Below are 19,104 nucleotides of genomic sequence, written 5' to 3'. Positions count from 1 at the left end.
GACTAGCAAAATATACATAAATTTCGGGATACGAATTTTTCTCTATGCCTCGTTATCAAACTTGTGTAATTACGATATCATGCTAAAATAAAGGAAAAGCTTAGCCTTAACATACCTGTTCCCAGAATTATTTGAACGAACCTGCTTCTGTGAAATTCACACTTGGACAAACTTGAAATTTCGGACGAACTCAATCTGCTTTTAACGTTTTCTTTGAATGAAATGTTGCTAAGGATTGAATTGAACAATATGTTCCTACTCTCTCACGTTTGTAGGTTAAAGTCAGAATGCCAAAAGTTTGTTCTCTTGGTTTTGGTTCAAGACAGAACGTAAGGGTAGTTCTTGATCTTGAAATGAATTGTATTACTTTTTGATTGATAAAACTCACCAAAAGGTCTTGATAAGACTTTGAAATTTAGATTTTTAATACATGTAAAGCTCAACAATGACTCACCCTATACTAAAGGGGGGATACCACGTTTCTCTTTGGGGGTAATTTTGTTAATTTATCCACTTATTAGCTAACCGGGTAATGTTTCATTATCCGGTAATTAATCTATTACCCACATAATTTAAAAATTATCACAAATTACTTAAAATTCTATTTATTTTCAAAATACTTTATATATTACACTACCGTGGTTATATGGTACCTTGCATGGTACTAGTTCATAATTATCAAGTATTATCGCTTGACCCGTATTTTATTCCAAATTGTCCATTTTCAACGAAACTCATTTTCTTTAATTCGTGTACCCTTTCATCCTTCATAATAATTATTTAACGCTTGTTATAAATAGCGTAAGTACGTTAACGTCAAGATGATCTCATCCTCGTGTCTATGTCAGTTAACTGAAAACGAAATTATAACGTACGAAAACGCGAGATGTAACATCCTTCCCCCCTTAGAAACATTTGTTTTCGAATGTTCAACTCCCCGTGATCTATTTAACTTTGGCAGGGTCGTCTTTATAACAATACTACTACCAACTCTCCCTATAGAAGCTTAATAATACAATGCCACACCAGACCACAACTATCAATAACGACAATAGCCTCACATGACCAATGACAATAATCAACACAAGAATTTATACACGTACCTTATAATTTTATTCCGCAGCTTGCGGCTTTGTCGGTCTAGGATGGCAATCGAAACTTCCTCGTATGATAAGTTCTCTGTAATCTGTACATCATTCATGGTCACCACTCGGGTAGGATCGCCAATGCACTTTTGTAACATAGATATGTGAAATACCAGATGGACAAACTCTAATTCCGAAGGCAATTCTAACTCATAAGCTACTTGGCACATTCTCCGAATGATCCTATAAAGTCCAATATACCGTGGGCTAAGTTTGCCTTTCTTGCCAAACCTCATCACACCTTTCATAGGTGACACCTTTAAGAATACCCAGTCATCAACCCTGAACTCTAAATCTCATCGTCGTACGTCAATATATGACTTCTGACGACTTTGAGCTGTCAACAGTCGCTCCCGGATAAGCTTTACTTTTTCTATGTCCTGCTGAACCAGGTCTGGCCCATATAACCCAAATTCTCCAACATCAAACCACCCTATAGGAGATATTCACCTGCGCCCGTACAAAGCCTCGTACGGAGCCATCAGGATACTGGAGTGGTAACTGTTATTATATGTAAACTCGATAAGAGGTAGATGTTCCTCCCAACTTCTTTTAAAATCAAGCACACATGCTCACAACATATTCTCGAGCATCTGAATCATGCGCACGACTCGTCCATCCATTTATAGATGAAAAGCTATGTTGAGATTCACCTGAGTTCCTAGACCTTTCTGAAATGACCTCCAAAAATGTGCTGTAAACTGGGCCCCACGGTCAGATATAATAGATATTGGCACTCTGTGTAGTCGTACCATCTCCTTAATGTATAATTTTGCATAATCCTCTGTTGTATATGTAGATCTGACTGGTAGGAAATGAGCTGATTTTGTGAGCATGTCGACTATCGCCTATATGGAATAAAACTTACGATGGGAACGAGGTAAACCCGTGATAAAGTCCATGTTTATTAACTCCCATTTCCATGTCGGGATCTCTATAGTCTGCATTAGCCCTTCAGGCTTCTGGTGCTCTACTTTCACTTGTTGGCAACTAGGGCATTGAGTGACATACTCAGCAATGTTCTTCTTCATATCGTTCTACTAATACATATCATTAATATCATGATACATATTTGTCGACCCAGGGTGAATGAAATACCATGAATAATGTGCCTCTAACATAATCCTGTCTCGTAGCCCTGCTATATCTAGAACACACAAATGACCCCTATATCTGAGAACCCCATCCCCTTTGAGTTCTAACAACGGCTTCTTCTGTTGTGGAACCCGCTCTCTCAACTTGACTAACTGTGGATCCTCGTACTGCCTCTCCTTTACTTCAGCTATGAGAGATGATTTTGTAGTATTTTGGAGTACAACTCCTTCATTGCTAGATTCTACTAATCGAACCCCCAAATATGCCAATTGATGAATCTCTCTGGTTAATTGTATTTTCTCGGCCTCTACATGTGCTAAGCTACCCATAGATCGACGACTTAAGGCATCTCCTACAACATTAGCTTTCCCCGGATAGTAAAGAATGTTAACATCGTAATCTTTCAATAACTCAAGTCATCGCCTCTGTCGCAAATTCAACTCTTTTTGATTGAAGATATATTGCAGGCTTTTATGATCTGTGAACACATCAACATGAATACCATATAAATAATGCTTCCATATCTTAAGTGCATGGACAACCGTAGATAATTCGAGGTCGTGGGTCGGATAATTCCGTTCATACTTCCTTAACTGCCTTGAAGCATATACAATTACTTTCACATGCTGCATCAGGACACATCCTAACCCAACACCTGAGGCATCGCAATACATGGTATAACCGTCTGGACCTTCTGGAAGTGCTAGAACTGGTGCTGAGGTCAACCTATTCTTAAGCTCTTGGAAACTCTGTTCATATGCCTCTGTCCACTGAAACTTAGTCTCTTTCTGCGTCAGCTTTGTTAATGGTGCTGAAAGAGAAGAAAAACCCTCTACGAACCTCCGATAATACCCTTCTAAGCCTAGAAAGCTACGAATCTTTGTCGGAGTGGTAGGTCTAGGCCAGGATTTCACAGCCTCAATCTTCTGAATGTCTACCTTTATACCTCCGTCGGATACAATATGCCCCAATAATGCTACGGACTTTAACCAGAACTCACACTTAGAAAACTTAGCATACAATTTATTATGGCGGAGGGTTTGGAGTACTGCTCGCAGGTGATCCACATGCTCATCCTCTGAACATGAATAAACCAGAATATCATCAATAAAGACTATTACGAACAGATCCAAATATGGACGGAATAGGCGATTCATCAAGTCCATAAATATGGCGGGTGTATTTGTCAACCCGAAAGACATGACAAGGAACTCAAAGTGGTTGTATCGGGTCCTAAAGGTAGTCTTGAGAATATATTTCTCCTGAACTCTGACATGGTTGTACCCCGACCTCAAATCTACTTTTGAAAAGCATCTAGCTCCCTGCAACTGATCCAACAATTCGTCTATCCTTGGAAGGGGATACTTATTCCTAATAGTTACCTTGTTCAGTTGCCTATAATCGATACACTTCCTTAGCGAGTCGTCTTTCTTTTGCACAAACAGTACCGGTGCACCCCAAGGTGAAGTACTCGGCCTGATGAAACCTTTCTCCAACAAATCTTTTAACTGCTCCTTCAACTCCTTCAATTCGGTAGGTGCCATTCTATACGGAGGGATGGATATTGGTTGCGTTCCTGGAAGCAAATCGATGCCAAAATCAATCTCTCGCTCTGGAGGAATACCTGGAAGTTCATCTGGAAATATATCTGCGTACTCCTTTACAACTGGAATAGACTGAAGTGTAGGTATCTCAGCACCTACATCTTTAACTCACATAATATGATAAATGCACCCTTTTGCGATCATTTTCCTCGCCTTCAGATAGGAAATAAACCTGCCTCTGGGTGTCGCTGTATTACCTACCCATTTAAGGATTGGCTCACCCGGAAAATGAAATCTAGTTGTCTTTGCTCGACAATCAACTATGGCATAATAGACTGCCAACCAGTCCATGCCCATGATACCATCAAAATCCAACATTTCTAGTTTAATTAGGCCGGCTAAGGTCTGACGACCACAAACTGATACCGTACAACCTCGATAAACGCATCTAGTGATAATTGATTCCCCGACTGGTGTGGATACCACAAAAGGATCACTTAGTATTTCAGGCACTATACGCGACAAATGGGGTAATACATGATAAAGTAGATCCTGGGTCAATCAAGGCATAAACATCGTAAGAACAAATAGTCAACATACCTATCACAATGTCTGGTGAGGACTCTTGGTCTTGTTAACCTACTAGCGCATAGATACGATTCTAGTTACCACCTAAACTGGACCCTCTACCTCTGCCTCGACCTCTAAAAGCCGAAGACTGAGACTCACACCCTAAAGGATGCACGGACATAGCTGATCCTGTTGCTGAATTCGCTGGTTGCGCCGTAACCCCAGAATATCTATTTGGGCAATCTCGCATCATATGTCCTGGACGCCCACATATATAACAAGCATCAGAACCGGCACGACATTGGTCCAAGTTCCCTCGACCGCATATGGCATATCACGGTGGAAATGGCCCTGTTTGTCTCGAACCTCATTGTCGCTGCAAGCTTGATGCATGAGAGATTTCACCTGGTCCTGACTGAGTATAGCGGTCATACCTGTAACCCTGTAGCTAAGATGGCAGAGGTCTAGGTGGCCGTTCGAAGTACTAGGGCCTGTAACTACCCTGAGACTGCTCATGAGATCTGGAAAATCTCATCCTCTTACGCTACCCTGACTCAGTCCTCTCCGTACTCTGCTACCAATGCCTACCCCTCCCTATATTCTAGGCAAATGCCTGAATCCACGAGATATCCATACTATCCTGTAATGCAGCGGTGTCACACGCCTTGGTCAACTCTGGGGCCAACCCTGCTATAAACCTGTATATTCTATCTTGCATAGTAGCAACTATGGATGGTGCATATCTAGCCAATGAGTCAAAACGGAGACTATATTCTCGAACACTTATATTGCCCTGCTTGAGGGCTAGAAACTGACCGAGTCGGGCCTGTCGGATCTTTCGTGGTAAGTATTGGTCAAGAAAGGAATCTGAAAAATTCTCCCAAATAGCAGGAGGTGCATCATGTCCACTGGACCTTTCCCATCCCTCATACCAAAATATGGCTAGATCTTAGAGTCGAAAAGCTTCTAACTCAACTGCCTCTTTCTCCGTGGCATGCATAACCCAAAAGATCTTATGAAGCTGATCTATGAAATCCTGTGGGTCCTCCCTCTGATCTGTCCCCGTGAACTCTGGGGGATTCAAAGCAATAAACTCTTGGACCCTTGAACTCCCAGATTCCTCAGAAGGTCCTGCACTAGCAGATGCCCTAGCCTGTTGCTGGGTAGCTACTAACTGTGCCAATAATGTACCGCACTCCTCAAGTCCTAATCTGATGGAAGCAGAGGGGGAACTGGATGTGCGGTCTCCCTAGGAATCTCCTCAGGTGGCAAAGGAGCAGGTAGTCGCTGGGTAGGGGTCTCTCCATGTAAATCTGATTGGGCCCCATCTGCTGGGGGTACCTTGCTAGTCCCTTTACCTACTACTGTTTCTCTCCCTAGCTAGCCGTAGTCTTCTTAGTTACCGTCATCAGTGCATGCAAACGTCAACACGTAAGTTTAACTCAGATTTCCTATAACTCAGTGTTACAACACGATTTAGATTTGAAAGAAGGGTAACCAACTCCTAAATGCCCTGTAGTCCCCTGCTTATATAATGTGGTGCACCACAAATCTATAAACAAGACCCTACTAGACACGGCTTGTAGACTCCCTAGGACAGAACTTCTCTGATACCACTTTTGTCATGCCCTAAGCCCTGGGCGAGACCGACACCTAGTGCCTCATCTATCCTTGCATACCACTTGTGACTAAGAGACTCTGAACATATAATGTCATACTTTGGCTATGGACCACATTACAAGATACTGTGCGATACAGGATATAAAACTAAATGGAGACTAACACTGACTAATGTCAATATAAAGCTGGGCCAGCAAGGCCGTCGTAATTACTACAACTGACAAGCCAACAAAATATTCGTATAGAGCCTACAAGCCCACCATATTGCACTAACCGACAGGATATGTCTACAAGCCTCTACTGATAGATGTACTGTGATCGAAACAAGGGCCCAACCTACCCGTAACCTACCTACATATATACACAAGATATACACCACTCGGATGGACCCGACAACTCTGAAAGAAGGGTAGCTTATCGATAAAGTTGAAATCGGGCAACACCTACTGAGGAGGTCTACTCATATGTCTATTTGAACCTGCACGCATGAAATGCAGCGCCCTCAGAAAGGGATGTTAGTACAAAATAATGTACCGAGTATGTAAGGCAATATACTGGAGCTGAAACTGAACAAATAATATAATAACTAAGAGCAGCTATGGATCAAAGATAATCTGAAGAGATGCTCATCAGCTGATACTGACTCACGACTCAACTCTCTCAATATAGTGAGTAAAATAGTTGTCCCACCCTATAAGGCTCGGTATACATATATATCTACTCTGCCATAGTAGACTCGCTCATAAGCACTCGGCTAATTAGGCTCTGTATCTCGACCAACTGGGCTCGCTCATAGGCGCTCGGCCACAGCAGTATCGGTATACAACTTACCATCTGATAAGAGGTTGCCCAATAGAGGCATGCCCATCGATTATAGCTCGATGGTAATGAAAATATTTGTAATACTGTATATATGTAAACTCACTGCTCTTTTGACCGGAAGAAGGAAATACTTAACTGAATGTGCAGTCCCAATAAGAAGAATATGATAACTTAGAAAACGAGGAAAATATATGTAATCTGCGAGACTAGCAAAATATACATAAATTTCGGGATACAACTTTTTCTCTATGCCTCGTTATCAAACTTGTGTAATTACGATATCATGTTAAAATGAAGGAAAAGCTTAGCCTTAACATACATGTTCCCGGAATTATTTGAACTAACTTGCTTCTGCGAAATATGGACGAAATTCGCACTTGGACAAACTTGAAATTTCGGACGAACTCAATCTGCTTTAACGTTTTCTTTGAATGAAATGTTGCTAAGGGTTCAATTGAACAATATGCTCCTACTCTCTCACGTTTGTAGGTTGAAGTCAGAATGCCAAAAGTTTGTTCTCTTGGTTTTGGTTCAAGACAGAACGTAAGGGTAGTTCTTGATCTTGAAATGAATTATATTACTTTTTGAATGATAAAGCTCACCAAAAGGTCTTGATAAGACTTTGAAATTTAGATTTTTAATACATATAAAGCTCAACAATGACTCATCCTATACTAAAGAGGGGATGCCATGTTTCTCTTTGGGGGTGATTTTTTTAATTTATCCACTTATTAGTTAACCGTGTAATGTTTCGTTACCCGGTAATTAATCTATTACCCGCATAATTTAAAAATTATCACAAATTACTTAAAATTCTATTTATTTTCAAAATACTTCATATATACTTTATATATTATACTACCGTGGTCATATGGTACCTTTCATGGTAGTAGTTCCAAATTATCGGGTATTATCGCTCGACCCGTATTTTATTCCAAATTGTCTATTTTCAACGAAACTCATTTTCTTTAATTCGTGTACCCTTTATCCTTCATAATACTTATTAATGCTTGTTATAAATAGCGTAAGTACATTAACGTCAAGATGATCTCATCCCCACGTCTATGTCGGTTAACTGAAAATGAAATTATAACGTACGAAAACGCGAGATGTAATATTGTGGAGGTAAACCTGAGCCTTTAATTGCTTCTTTTCTACCTTATGTGTTAAAGTCCTATTTGTTCTTACCTGTCACCTAGTATTTTCTCCTTTTAAACCTTGGGGGTCTCTATAGAATTGCCTATAGGTAGAGGTCCTGATTTCCTCCAGGACCATTAAGAAAGGGCGGGAAACAGCATATAATAGAGATCGTTGAACAGCACTCGCTTTAATAACCACTAAGGGGAGGGAGGGTAGATATGGGATATGATGACTACGTGCTAATGTCACGTGTAGCCCCTCATTGAGGAGTGTTTACCGGACATTGCATGGGGTGATCCTGTAGGCTAACCAACCTAGGACCCCTCCTTTCCCAAATTCCTTTTGGTTAAAACTTCATTTTTTATGTACACAACTTGTTCGAATCCTTTGTCTTATTATCTGAGTCATACAATGTCCAAAATGCTTTATTTGCAATTATTTGTTTCAACTGCTTATTTGTTAAAGGACTAATTCATAAGCATAAGTTCGGCTGGGACCCATAGCTGTGGACCGAGAGGGGTGCCTAACACCTTCCCCTCAAGGCTATTTCGAGCCCTTACCCTAAATCTCTCGTAATGCAAACCAATTCAAGAGTCAACCGCTCTGGGTGCCCTAACGCACCATAATTTGTTAGGTGGCGACTCTTCAAATACCCAATTCCCAAAAGAAATTGAGTTATTACCCCCATGAACGTCGGAACCCAGACCTTCTCTCTGCGGAGGGAAAAAAGGGGGCGCGACAGTATGTATGAGGAGATTGATGATAGGCTATAATTACGTATTTTAGTCGCTTATTACACTCAAATTTACTGCACTTTAATTGAGTTTGAGCTTTAATTGCTAGTGTCTTGTACTAATTGTGTGTTTTATGCCTCGTAGGAGTGATTCCGAGCAATGTAGATGTTATGAAATGAATTCAAGTGATGTTGAGCTTTGAAGTCTGAGTAAAAGCCCAAGGAATTAAGTCAGTATCGCATTCGGGAATCAATGGATGATAGAGCAACAAAACGAAGAATCGAGTAGGCATATTGTCTGTCTAGTAAAATGCATATAACTTATTGCTCAGAACTTCATTTGGGCTCCACAATATATGGTTGGAAAGATACTTAAAGGGATACAACTTTCATGTTTTATATTTTTCCAAATTCCAAACGGAACAGGGTGAAAGATGCGGTCGAAACAGCGACCGCTGACCTGACGCGAATTGAAACAGTAGACTTACCAAATACCGCACCAGTACCGTGCCCGGGCCGCGACCGCGGACGTCCAGGCCTGGAAACTTGTTCTTTTTCGTGTAGGAGAAGGTATAATAGTTTGGGCCCGACCCTACTTGGTATATATACATGGAACGGTATTTTGAGGAAAGGAGACCAATTTTTGACACAGATTCGACCTAAGGAAGCAGAGACACAATAGGAGCAAGGCGGAGAATTCTTCTACGAGTTTTTCCTTCCTCTTCCTAATTTTTTCGTTGTTGGTTATGACTTAGTATTGTATTTTTACATACTATTATGTATAGCTAATTTTTTATCTAGGGTTTGATAGAACCTTTTGTAAGATAAATTCTTGTTATGTTTTTATATAATTGATCCGTTGGATTTCTCTACTTGTTCAACTAAATGTTTATTGTTGTTGATTGAATGGTCATCGATTAACTGTGCCTATTTATTATGTGTTGCTTGAGAAATGATACATATTTAGGTGGTTGTTGAACAACGTCACTCCTAACGTATGTGAGAAATCAATACAACGGGTTTAAAGGTAGGTTTAGAAATAACAAAGCCTTGATGTGGTCATAATGAGTGGCTAAGATAAAGACAACTAGCGTAGTTCGAGAGAATATATCTAGTAAATTGTTGTAGTTGCTCGAGAGAGAATAACGACACCTAAAGTGCTCATGATCAGTAGAGAATACATTGGCAAAATTGTAGGGAACATAGCTAGAAGGATTCCGACAATTGGGGAAATCATAACTCTAGACCTCCTTAATTTAATCTCTAACCATTTGTCTCGTTAGTTGATAATTTTACCGTTTTCTAGTATTTGCTAGTTAATTAGTTACAAATATAAATTCAACTTTATAATTTAGAAAATTGTTCAAACTTGTCTTTTTAGTGATATTAAACAGATATAGCTAAGTCTTCGTTCTCTGTGGGATTCGACTCCGGACTGTTAGACCGGGTTATATTTGCAGCGATCGCTTATCCTTTTTAGGACTAGAGTTGGGCGTGATCAAATTTTGGCGCCGTTGCCGGGGAACTAATGGTGTAGTTGTAGTTGTATATATTGCTAGGGTTCAAGTTTAAACTTTTTTTTTGTATTTTTTTATAACTATTGATTTGAGAAACATGACATCTTGGAATTATGGAAATTTAGGTATAGATAATACATATTGTGAAGGAAACCACCCGTGGAAAAATTTTCAAAACGTTCCTAAGAGCGAGTTATATGCACCAACTCAATCTTATTTGTGGAATGTGAGTGATGTGTGTGGTGGTAAAAATGGTCACTTTTATTGTTGTGCTTATATTTCTTATCTTCCCCCAACCCCTTACTATGATGGTTCTACATTTTCTTGTGAAGTTAACAGGAATAAAGAACCTGGGGATGCAGAACTAAAGGAGATCAATGATATGTTAAAGTGCCTTCTGAAACAAAATAATGAAAAACAATTGCAGATAGAAAGGCAAGAGGCAACTATTCGCAAGTTGGAGGCTCAATTGAGTCAAATGGCTGGAGCTTTTAATGCTCAACAAGCCAATATTGAGGATAGTAGCCAAGAAGAGCATGAATTTGAGGTGTTAACTAGGGAGGTCAGAGTAGAACATCAACAACCTAGCCAACTACAATTTGAGGATGTCAATATGGAAGAAGTGAGACTAGAGTCATCCAAAGACATTGAGGATACAAATTTTGTTGACTCTAGTATCATTGATGTTGAGGATGCTGAAAGTCCTGAATTTCATGTGTGTGAGCGCATTGGTACTCACTCCAAACATTTTTCTACATTGTGCTTGGATGACGATATGGAAATAGAGTTATCCGAGCCGATTGAGAAGTCAAGGAATGAGGAACAAGGTGCCTACATTCTGGAATTTTTCTTGCCAGAAAGACAGGACTACATACCTCATCTAAAAGCCAAGAAGTGTAGAATAGTACAATGGTTGCTTGGGCCAATTAGATATGTTCCTCCACCCCTGGAGCATAGCCGAAAACTTGATGTCAAATTGGGGGTTCAATTCATAAGCTCGAAGTGGAGGCAAAATGTGATTCGTGTCGTGCCGCGACGTTAAATCAAGCGCTTGTTGGGAGGCAACCCAGCTTTATTGCTTTCTTTTATTTTTTTTAATTTTTTTTAACTGTATTATTTTTGTAGTGTCAATTTTTTATGTTCTAGGAGCATTAAAAGCAAAGGTATTGGAAGTATGCAACAACAAACCAAATGGTTGGAACTAAGTGTGAGGTACCTCCACGAAGGACCAAGCTTGGGAGAAGTCTGAGTACCCCATGAGCTATTAGTGCTTCGGCCTTTGGCCTACCAGTGAGTCTCTTTCTTTTATTAATTATGGTGTGCATTGGGGACAATGCACAATTTCAAGTGTGGGGTGAGGAAATTGTCTCGGTGAACTTCTATGCTATTTTAGTTGTGTTAGTTTAATTGAATAATTTTTTTTAAAAATAGAAAAGATTGGACTTTTCCCTAGGATGGATCTATTAGATAATTTTCTTGAGGGATTTAATTCTAAAGAAAAAATAAAATAAAAAGATTTTCTTTTGTTAGGTAGTGTAGCAATTCCCCCTTGGTTTTTCTTTGTGTCGAGGTTCTTTTCCAAGGATTTTATTTGAACCGGGTGTAGTTAGTTTTTTTAGGAATAGGAGCCATTGTATTGTGTTTTGAATTGAAGCAATATCTCTTGACTTTGTTATGCCTTGAGAACAGTGAGTACTTTGGTTGTGACGCTTATGCTCAATTTTTGACTCTTGTATAAGTACCTTAAATTGTATAATTTTAAATTTGCTTAACTGCTTTGACTAGAGTATCGTGATGAATCCAATCCTGAGTGAGTTATGTCCCATGTGGGTGTGAGGTTTGGGTGTTATTTTGTGCATTGCATTTGATGCCTAGAATTTGCCCTGTGTGTTTGCAAAGCGAAATAGTAGTTTTATTCAGTCTAGGAAGTGATATAGGCATTTTTTATTGAGCCAAATATGTATATTTTACCCGTCTAATTATTATGTATCGTAGTTAACCCATTTGAGCCTGTAATCCTGTTTCTTTGGAAACCACATTACAAGCCTTACCCATTTGTTTAAATTAACCATCTATTTGAACCATTGTAACCTCTCATGAACACTTGAATTATTTATGAACTTTGTAAAGGTTAAAGTGTGGGGTTGTTGGTTTGGCTTTTGAGTGGAACTAATTAAATAAGGAGAAAGGTACACTATTTTGAAAAAGTAAGATCCACTTGAATTGAAAAAATAAAAATAAAAAAAATAGTTGGATTGTTGTAAAAAAAAATCCTTGATAAGTGGTGGCTCTTAATGTAAGTGTGCTTAAAGAAGAATGGGGTAATATATATTAATGTGAAGGTGGAGTTTTGGTTTGGCATAAGTATGGGGTTTGAATGTTAAAGTATATGTATTAAAGTGCTTAGGGAGGTGTAGTCACTCTTATATCTAAATGTATCCTACCCGTCTCGTAGCCTACATTACAACCAAATAAAGTCCTAATTGATCCTAGATTGAATGAGCTCGATTAGTGGAGTAGTACACTACGTGCAAGCTTATGGTGCATCTTTTTTGGTATATGAATGTTATTTCTGAGAGTGAGTGAATTCTTTCTATCTTGAGTTCCCAAGTGTCCTTAAATTTTATTGTATGGAACTACTCTCTTTTGTTGTGTGAGGGCACTTGATTCATGAATAAAAGGTAATGTCAGTGACCTTTATGTTAGAGTAAGTGGGTAGGTTGTGAATAATGCGTGGTACTTGTGAGTCAAATCTTGAGGTGAAGATGTTACGCTTTTGTGCTTAGTCTATTTTAAATACTCTTTGTGTGATGAGTTAGGAGAATTGTTTAAAAAGGGCGTGTCTATAAAAAAGGTGTAGTTTGATTGCTCGAGGACATACGAGCAAGGGTTTAAGTGTGGGGTGTTGATGATATATTATAATTATGTATTTTAGTCGCTTATTACACTCAAATTTACTGCACTTTAATTGAGTTTGAGCTTTAATCGCTAATGTCTTGCACTAATTGTGTGTTTTATACCTTGTTAGAGTGATTCCGAGCTATGTAGATGTTATGAATGAATTCAAGTGATTTTGAGCTTTGAAGTCTGAGTAAAAGCCCAAGAAATTAAGTCGGGATCGTATTCGGGGATCAACGGATGATAGAGCAACAAAACGAAGAATCGAGTAGGCATATTGCGCACTGTCTAGTGAAATGCACATAATGTTTTGCTCAGAATTCCATTTGGGCTCCACAATATATGGTTGGAAAGATAACTCAAAGAGCTACAATTTTCATGTTTTATGTGTTTCCAAATTCCAAACGGAATAGGGTGAAAAACGCGATTGGAACTGCAACCGTGGACCTAAGACGGACTGAAATAGTAGACTTGCCAAATACCACGCCCGTACCGCGCCCGGGCCGCGGACGTCCAGGCCTAGAAACTTGTCCTTTTTCGCGTAGCAGAAGGTATAATAGTTTGGGCCCGACCTTACTTGATATATATACATGGAAAAATGGTATTTTAAGGAAAGGAGACCAATATTTGACACAGATTCGAGCTAAGGAGGCAGAGACACAATAGGAGCAAGGCGGAGAATTTTTCTACGAGTTTTTCCTTCCTCTTCCTATTTGTTTCATTGTTGGTTATGACTTTTAGTATTGTAGTTTTACATACTGTTATGAATAGCTAATTTGTTATCTAGGGTTTTGATAGAACCTTTTGTAGAATAAATTCTTGTTATGTTTTTATATAATTGAGCCGTTGGATTTCTCCACTTGTTCAACTACATATTTATTGTTGTTGATTGAATGGCCATCGATTGACTGTGCCTATTTATTATGTATTACTTGAGAAAGGTTATATATTTAGGTGGTTGTTGAACAACGTCACTCCTAATGTATATGAGAAATCAATATAGCGGGTTTAAAGGTAGGTTTAGAAATAACAAAGCCTTGAAGTGGTCATAATAAGCGGTGAGATAAAGCCAACTAGCGTAGTTTAAGAGAATATGTCTAGTAAAATATTGTAGTTTCTCGAGAGAGAATTACGACACCTAAAGTGCTCACGATCAGTAGAGAATACATTGGCAAAATTGTAGAAAACATAGCTAGAAGGATTCCGACAATTGGGGAAATCATAACTCTAGACCTCCTTAATTTAATCTCCAACCCTTTGTCTCGTTAGTTGGTAATTTTACCGTTTACTAGTATTTGCTAGTTAATTAGTTAGAAATATAAATCTCAATCTTTATAATTTAGAAAATTGTTCAAACTTATCTTTTTAGTGATATTAAACAGATATAGCTAAGCCTTAGTTCTCTATGGGATTCGACTCTGGACTATTAGACCGGCTTATATTTGCAGTGATCGCTTATCCTTTTTAGGACTAGAGTTGGGCGTGATCAGAGATCAAGGCTAGAGGACCCATAAGATTTGCAATTCTACTTGGGAACAGTAGCGCTGCAGAGCACAGCAAGAGGTTGGAGTTGGCTGTTTAAGAGAATGCGAAGCTTCGTGAAGACAATAATGAATTGAGAAAGGAAACAAATCAACTCAAGGAAGAGCTCAGAAAATATAGGGAGGATCATTCTCAATAGATTGTCATCCTTGTGAAAGCTTTGACTCCATCTGCTTCTCACCCATGAACTTGTTCCTTCTCAGTTTTCTTAGATCTTTTGCTATTCCGGTGATGCCTTATCTTTTTCCTTTTGTCTTAGTCTGAATAGTTTGCAGTATGCTTAGTTTATTTTATACTAATGATGTAGACAAGGCCATGAGCTTCTTTTAGCACTACTTAATATCTCATATTGCTATACTTTACTGCTTTGTACTATATTGGATCATCAGCCTAGTCTATTTGCCTTTTCTTAAGCTTGTGTTGTAGCCCGTTTGGCCTTGAATTTTACATTATTTGTGATTCATGTCTAATTTTTTTTTTTTTGTGTTTTTGATGATGCCAAAAGGGGGAAGATAAGGTTGGAAGGTTGTGGATTGTGAACATACATGTCTGTCAAAGTATTTGTTGTGATTATCTGATTCTTTGATGTGATTACCTGGTTTTGCTGTGTACAAAGTTTGTCATCATAAAAAAAGAGGGAATTTGTTGAGTATTGAAGTTTTGACGATTAACAAAGTATGACCAAATATTCAAAGAATCAGGTCCTCAACGTAGCTGCTTAGCTGTTCTGAAGAACCAGCTCCTCATGATTGATACTTGTACGTCTGTACAAGACACTAACTTTATCTCAAAGTTACCTAGGTCCGAGTTTGGTAGAAGATGGCTGCTATAAGTGATAAGGGTCGTTACTCAAGAAGATACGGATAATTCAGTCAGAGACAAAAGTCCAAAAGCTTGTGGAATCCTTGGAATAGTAGGAGTCCTTTCAAAGAGGAAGTTGACTATGAATAGGACTCCTAGAAGATCTCAAGTTGTGTTTTAAATAGGATCGAGTTTGGACTTCTGAACTATCCTTTTACACATCAACTAAAGAGTCATAAGTCGTTTACTTGTGTTGAGTACTTGCCTTGTATTCTTCTTGAGTAAGTCTAGTGAATGTGTTTTAGGAAATTGAGTTATAATTAAGTGTCATAAACAATTAGTGAAATGGAGTGGGTATTTTGCTTTACAAGTTAGAGTAACTTGTGAATCAAATAGGAGTAGTAGGAGTACCTGAGAGTATTTAATTACAATCTTGTAATTGATACATTTTGGCTCATTGTTCTAGCGGAGTTGGAGTTGAAAATCCTACGTGGTAAACCGTGGTTTTTGCACCTTTTGAGCCGGGTGATTTTCCACGTAAAATTATTATGTTGATTTTATTGCCTGTTTACTTTACGCTTAAGGAACACGATAAAGAACCAAGTTCTTTAATAACTCATACGGGCACTCAAACTAACATGTATAAATATTCTCTATCTTTAGAGTAGTACAAGGACTGGTAAGAAAAATAAACAAATATTATTTCTTCTGCAAGAACAAAGATTTTCAAAGAAAATGATTGACGAGCTTATTAGCCAAAAAAATAATGATGTGCTAACATCACTATTCATATCTGTCACTAGCTTTATTATATTCTCCTGAAAAGGTGAAAAAGAAAAAGAAAAAAAGGAATTAACAACACAAATTATTAAAGAATCAAAAACAGCTCATGCAACAAAAACACCATTTGAGAAAAGAACCAATCCACCTTAATGAAACTGGCTTTCCTCTTTCTTTCTTCACCTTCCAAAATTAGATTCGAATATTCAGCCACCTAAGACTGGGATTATTTATCAGCTTCCGCTTCTTGTTTTGATTTCTTTTACGGCATTTAATATATATATTAAAGTCCGATTAAATTTGAATTCGATCGAAAGTAAAGTACTTTTAACAAAGGGGAGCCATATTCCTTTCTGATCCTACGTGAAGATAATTTTTCTTTGTTTGAAGCTACAAAATTAGCTAAAATTATTTTCGTCCCAAGAAAATAAATATCAGAAAGATTTCTTACGCTGGTCACCAAGTATACAAACTAGCATCTGCTGTACCTTAATTAGAATTTATTTTCCTATTTATGATAATAATAATAACAATAAATCCAAACAAACATAAGAACACGAAACTTTGTTTTGTTGGTTTATTTGTTATTCTTTGCAGATTTGAACCTTATAGCTTGTTGACAAACCCTATTTTCTTTATTATGATTTTTCTACACTTGACAAACTCGTTGATGAAATTGTTAAATCTATATCTTCCGAAACACAGAAATGGATAATAATTGTATAAAGAATAACAATCAACTTAAACGAAACAAAATAAGTCCTCCCTTTATTTTATTCTTACAAAGTTTCATCTTAGGTTGTTGTCAAGCACCCTTATACAAACATTCCCACAGGGAAAAAGTCATGCAATTATGCATAACTCAAAAAAATAGGTTTGCATGGTTACACCCAAGAGAAACTCATAAACAAAGGACATAAAATCAAGAAAATTAAAAATGACTAGAAACATCTGCATAGCTTAATCCCATGCATGAAAAAACTTAGGAAAACCTCAATTCTTGTACTTGAATGAACGTTATCTTGCCCAAAAAATTGTGCCCAACGAGTAAATGGTGGCTTCAGATGAGATAAAACTCGAGTAAATGGCTGGTAGCTTCAGATAAGATAAAGCTCGAGTAAATGGTAGCTTCAGATGAGATAAATCCTGTGTCCAATAACGGATCATAAAGGAATGGTCTCCAAAGTACTGACCGTCATGGACAATCAATTACGTCTCAGTCTCAAACATGTTATTAGCCGCGAGAAGGTAGAAAGTAAATGCTTAATTCTTGACCCATACTTCCTTCAGGATCAATCAAATGAAATGATTCTGAGTCATCATAAGATCCATGGATTCTCTCAAATTTACCTCTAAGATACATAATATCATCATCTTTCCCATGAATAGTGCCTGCTCCCACATTAACTGATTCCATTTGTCCCAATACTTGTAAATCAGCTTTTCTAGGTTTTCTTTTCACAGCAAACCCTACTTTTTTACCATTACAATACATCCTCAAAAGTGATTGATCTTCACCATTATTGTCACTCTCCAATGCGATTCTCACAATCCCTCCATTCATTTCCCTAGAGTTGAGACATAATATAATTAAATCAACGAAATAATTAAAAGAGTGCTCGTTTAATAGCTTAATATTTTAAATAAGATATAAGATAATCATACACTTCCAGCCAAAGACGGATCCAGAATTTTAGTATAGGTTCCTACAATGATCTTATGTCAATAAATAAATATAAATGGTCCAACATACTGGCCTCCGAGCTAAATAAGAGTCTAGGTAAAAGTTATTAGATTCACTTGAACCCGTAAATATTGGACTATAACCGCCCCTGCTTTCAACGTGATATTAGAGCAGGCAATGATCATAGGTTCAAATCTCATCGCCATACAAAAAGAAAAATTCATTCCACGTGTTTGGCCTATGAAAAAAGAATTGAACTCACACGTCAATGACATTTTGAGGCATCACATAATAAAATACTTAAACAAATGCTCTTCCTAACAGTTTAAACTTTTAAATAAAATGATTTTACGCACAATATTACCTAGCAAGAGTAGAGGTGGAGACAGCAAGTTCAAGGAGGAGAATTGGTGTGGAGGATTTAGGGTTTGTTTGGATACAGAAGCTGACTTTTCCCCGGCGATAGCCAAAGATGGTCCCTGTAATATTCGAGGAAGACGACGACGATGGCGGGTGACGGTGATAGGGAAAATTAAAGTTCTTGTGATGTTCATTTTCTTCTTGATCTTCGACGAAGGTGCAATTGCAGGTGGGGATGAGTAGCTCAATGAGAGAGCGGAGGAGCCGCCATGACCGGACTTGTTTCTGGCAGTCTACGGTGGTGATGGCGGCGGTGCCGACGGTTCTAGGGTATGAACTGATCATGTTGGTGATCAGGAAAAACTAGAGGCTCGTCGAATTGGTTTGAAGGAGTAGTAGTTTATATAGAGAAAAGTATTTAACTTTATAACACTTGACGTGTAAAAGCAAAATTTGAATTGATTAATATATATCTAAGTAGACCCATAATTTTCGAGCCGAGCAACCTATAACTTTAAAAATATAACGGATTCAATGCTAAAAACTTTAAAAGTTAAACCCATAGGATACACTCATAATATTATGAGTGTATAAAGGCTAAACTAAATTCTTTTGTACTGAACATAGTCATTTTTCAACTTAACATATAGAAATTTACATGTTATAGTAAATCCAGGAATAGAGGTAGGAGCTCAGTTACGAATTTGATCGAACACAATAGTTTTGTATAAGCAGTGTATTTTTGTTGAGAAATTCATTAAATATATATACACATGTTAAATCTAGAACCTAATTATTAACTCTTAAAGTCGTCGTTCTAAAATTTAAAACTTATAAGGTTGAAATTTTAGCT

The 19,104-nt window shown here is 38.0% G+C and overlaps 1 protein-coding gene across 1 annotated transcript; it reads right to left on the bottom strand.

The window, feature by feature from the left end:
- Positions 1-16,948: 16,948 nt before the first annotated feature.
- Positions 16,949-18,612, bottom strand: LOC104222174 (protein MIZU-KUSSEI 1-like). The gene is made up of 2 exons (XM_009773365.2): positions 18,256-18,612; positions 16,949-17,775 (listed from the first exon to the last, which is right to left on the bottom strand). The coding sequence occupies exons 1-2, from the start codon at positions 18,594-18,596 to the stop codon at positions 17,442-17,444; spliced, it is 675 nt and encodes a 224-aa protein (XP_009771667.1). The 5' UTR covers positions 18,597-18,612; the 3' UTR covers positions 16,949-17,441.
- Positions 18,613-19,104: the final 492 nt, after the last annotated feature.

The sequence above is a fragment of the Nicotiana sylvestris genome, chromosome 4, assembly GCF_000393655.2.
Source record: "Nicotiana sylvestris chromosome 4, ASM39365v2, whole genome shotgun sequence".
In the NCBI taxonomy this organism is placed as follows: domain Eukaryota; kingdom Viridiplantae; phylum Streptophyta; class Magnoliopsida; order Solanales; family Solanaceae; genus Nicotiana; species Nicotiana sylvestris.
This window is presented reverse-complemented; position numbering and strand designations above follow the sequence as displayed.

Bases quoted from the DNA above. Each gene is read 5' to 3' on its own strand.
- LOC104222174 (XM_009773365.2), bottom strand. From the start codon at position 18,596: ATGATCAGTTCATACCCTAGAACCGTCGGCACCGCCGCCATCACCACC. The intron at 17,776-18,255 runs GTAATATTGTGC...TCTCAACTCTAG, and splicing joins TCCACCTCTACTCTTGCTAG to GGAAATGAATGGAGGGATTG.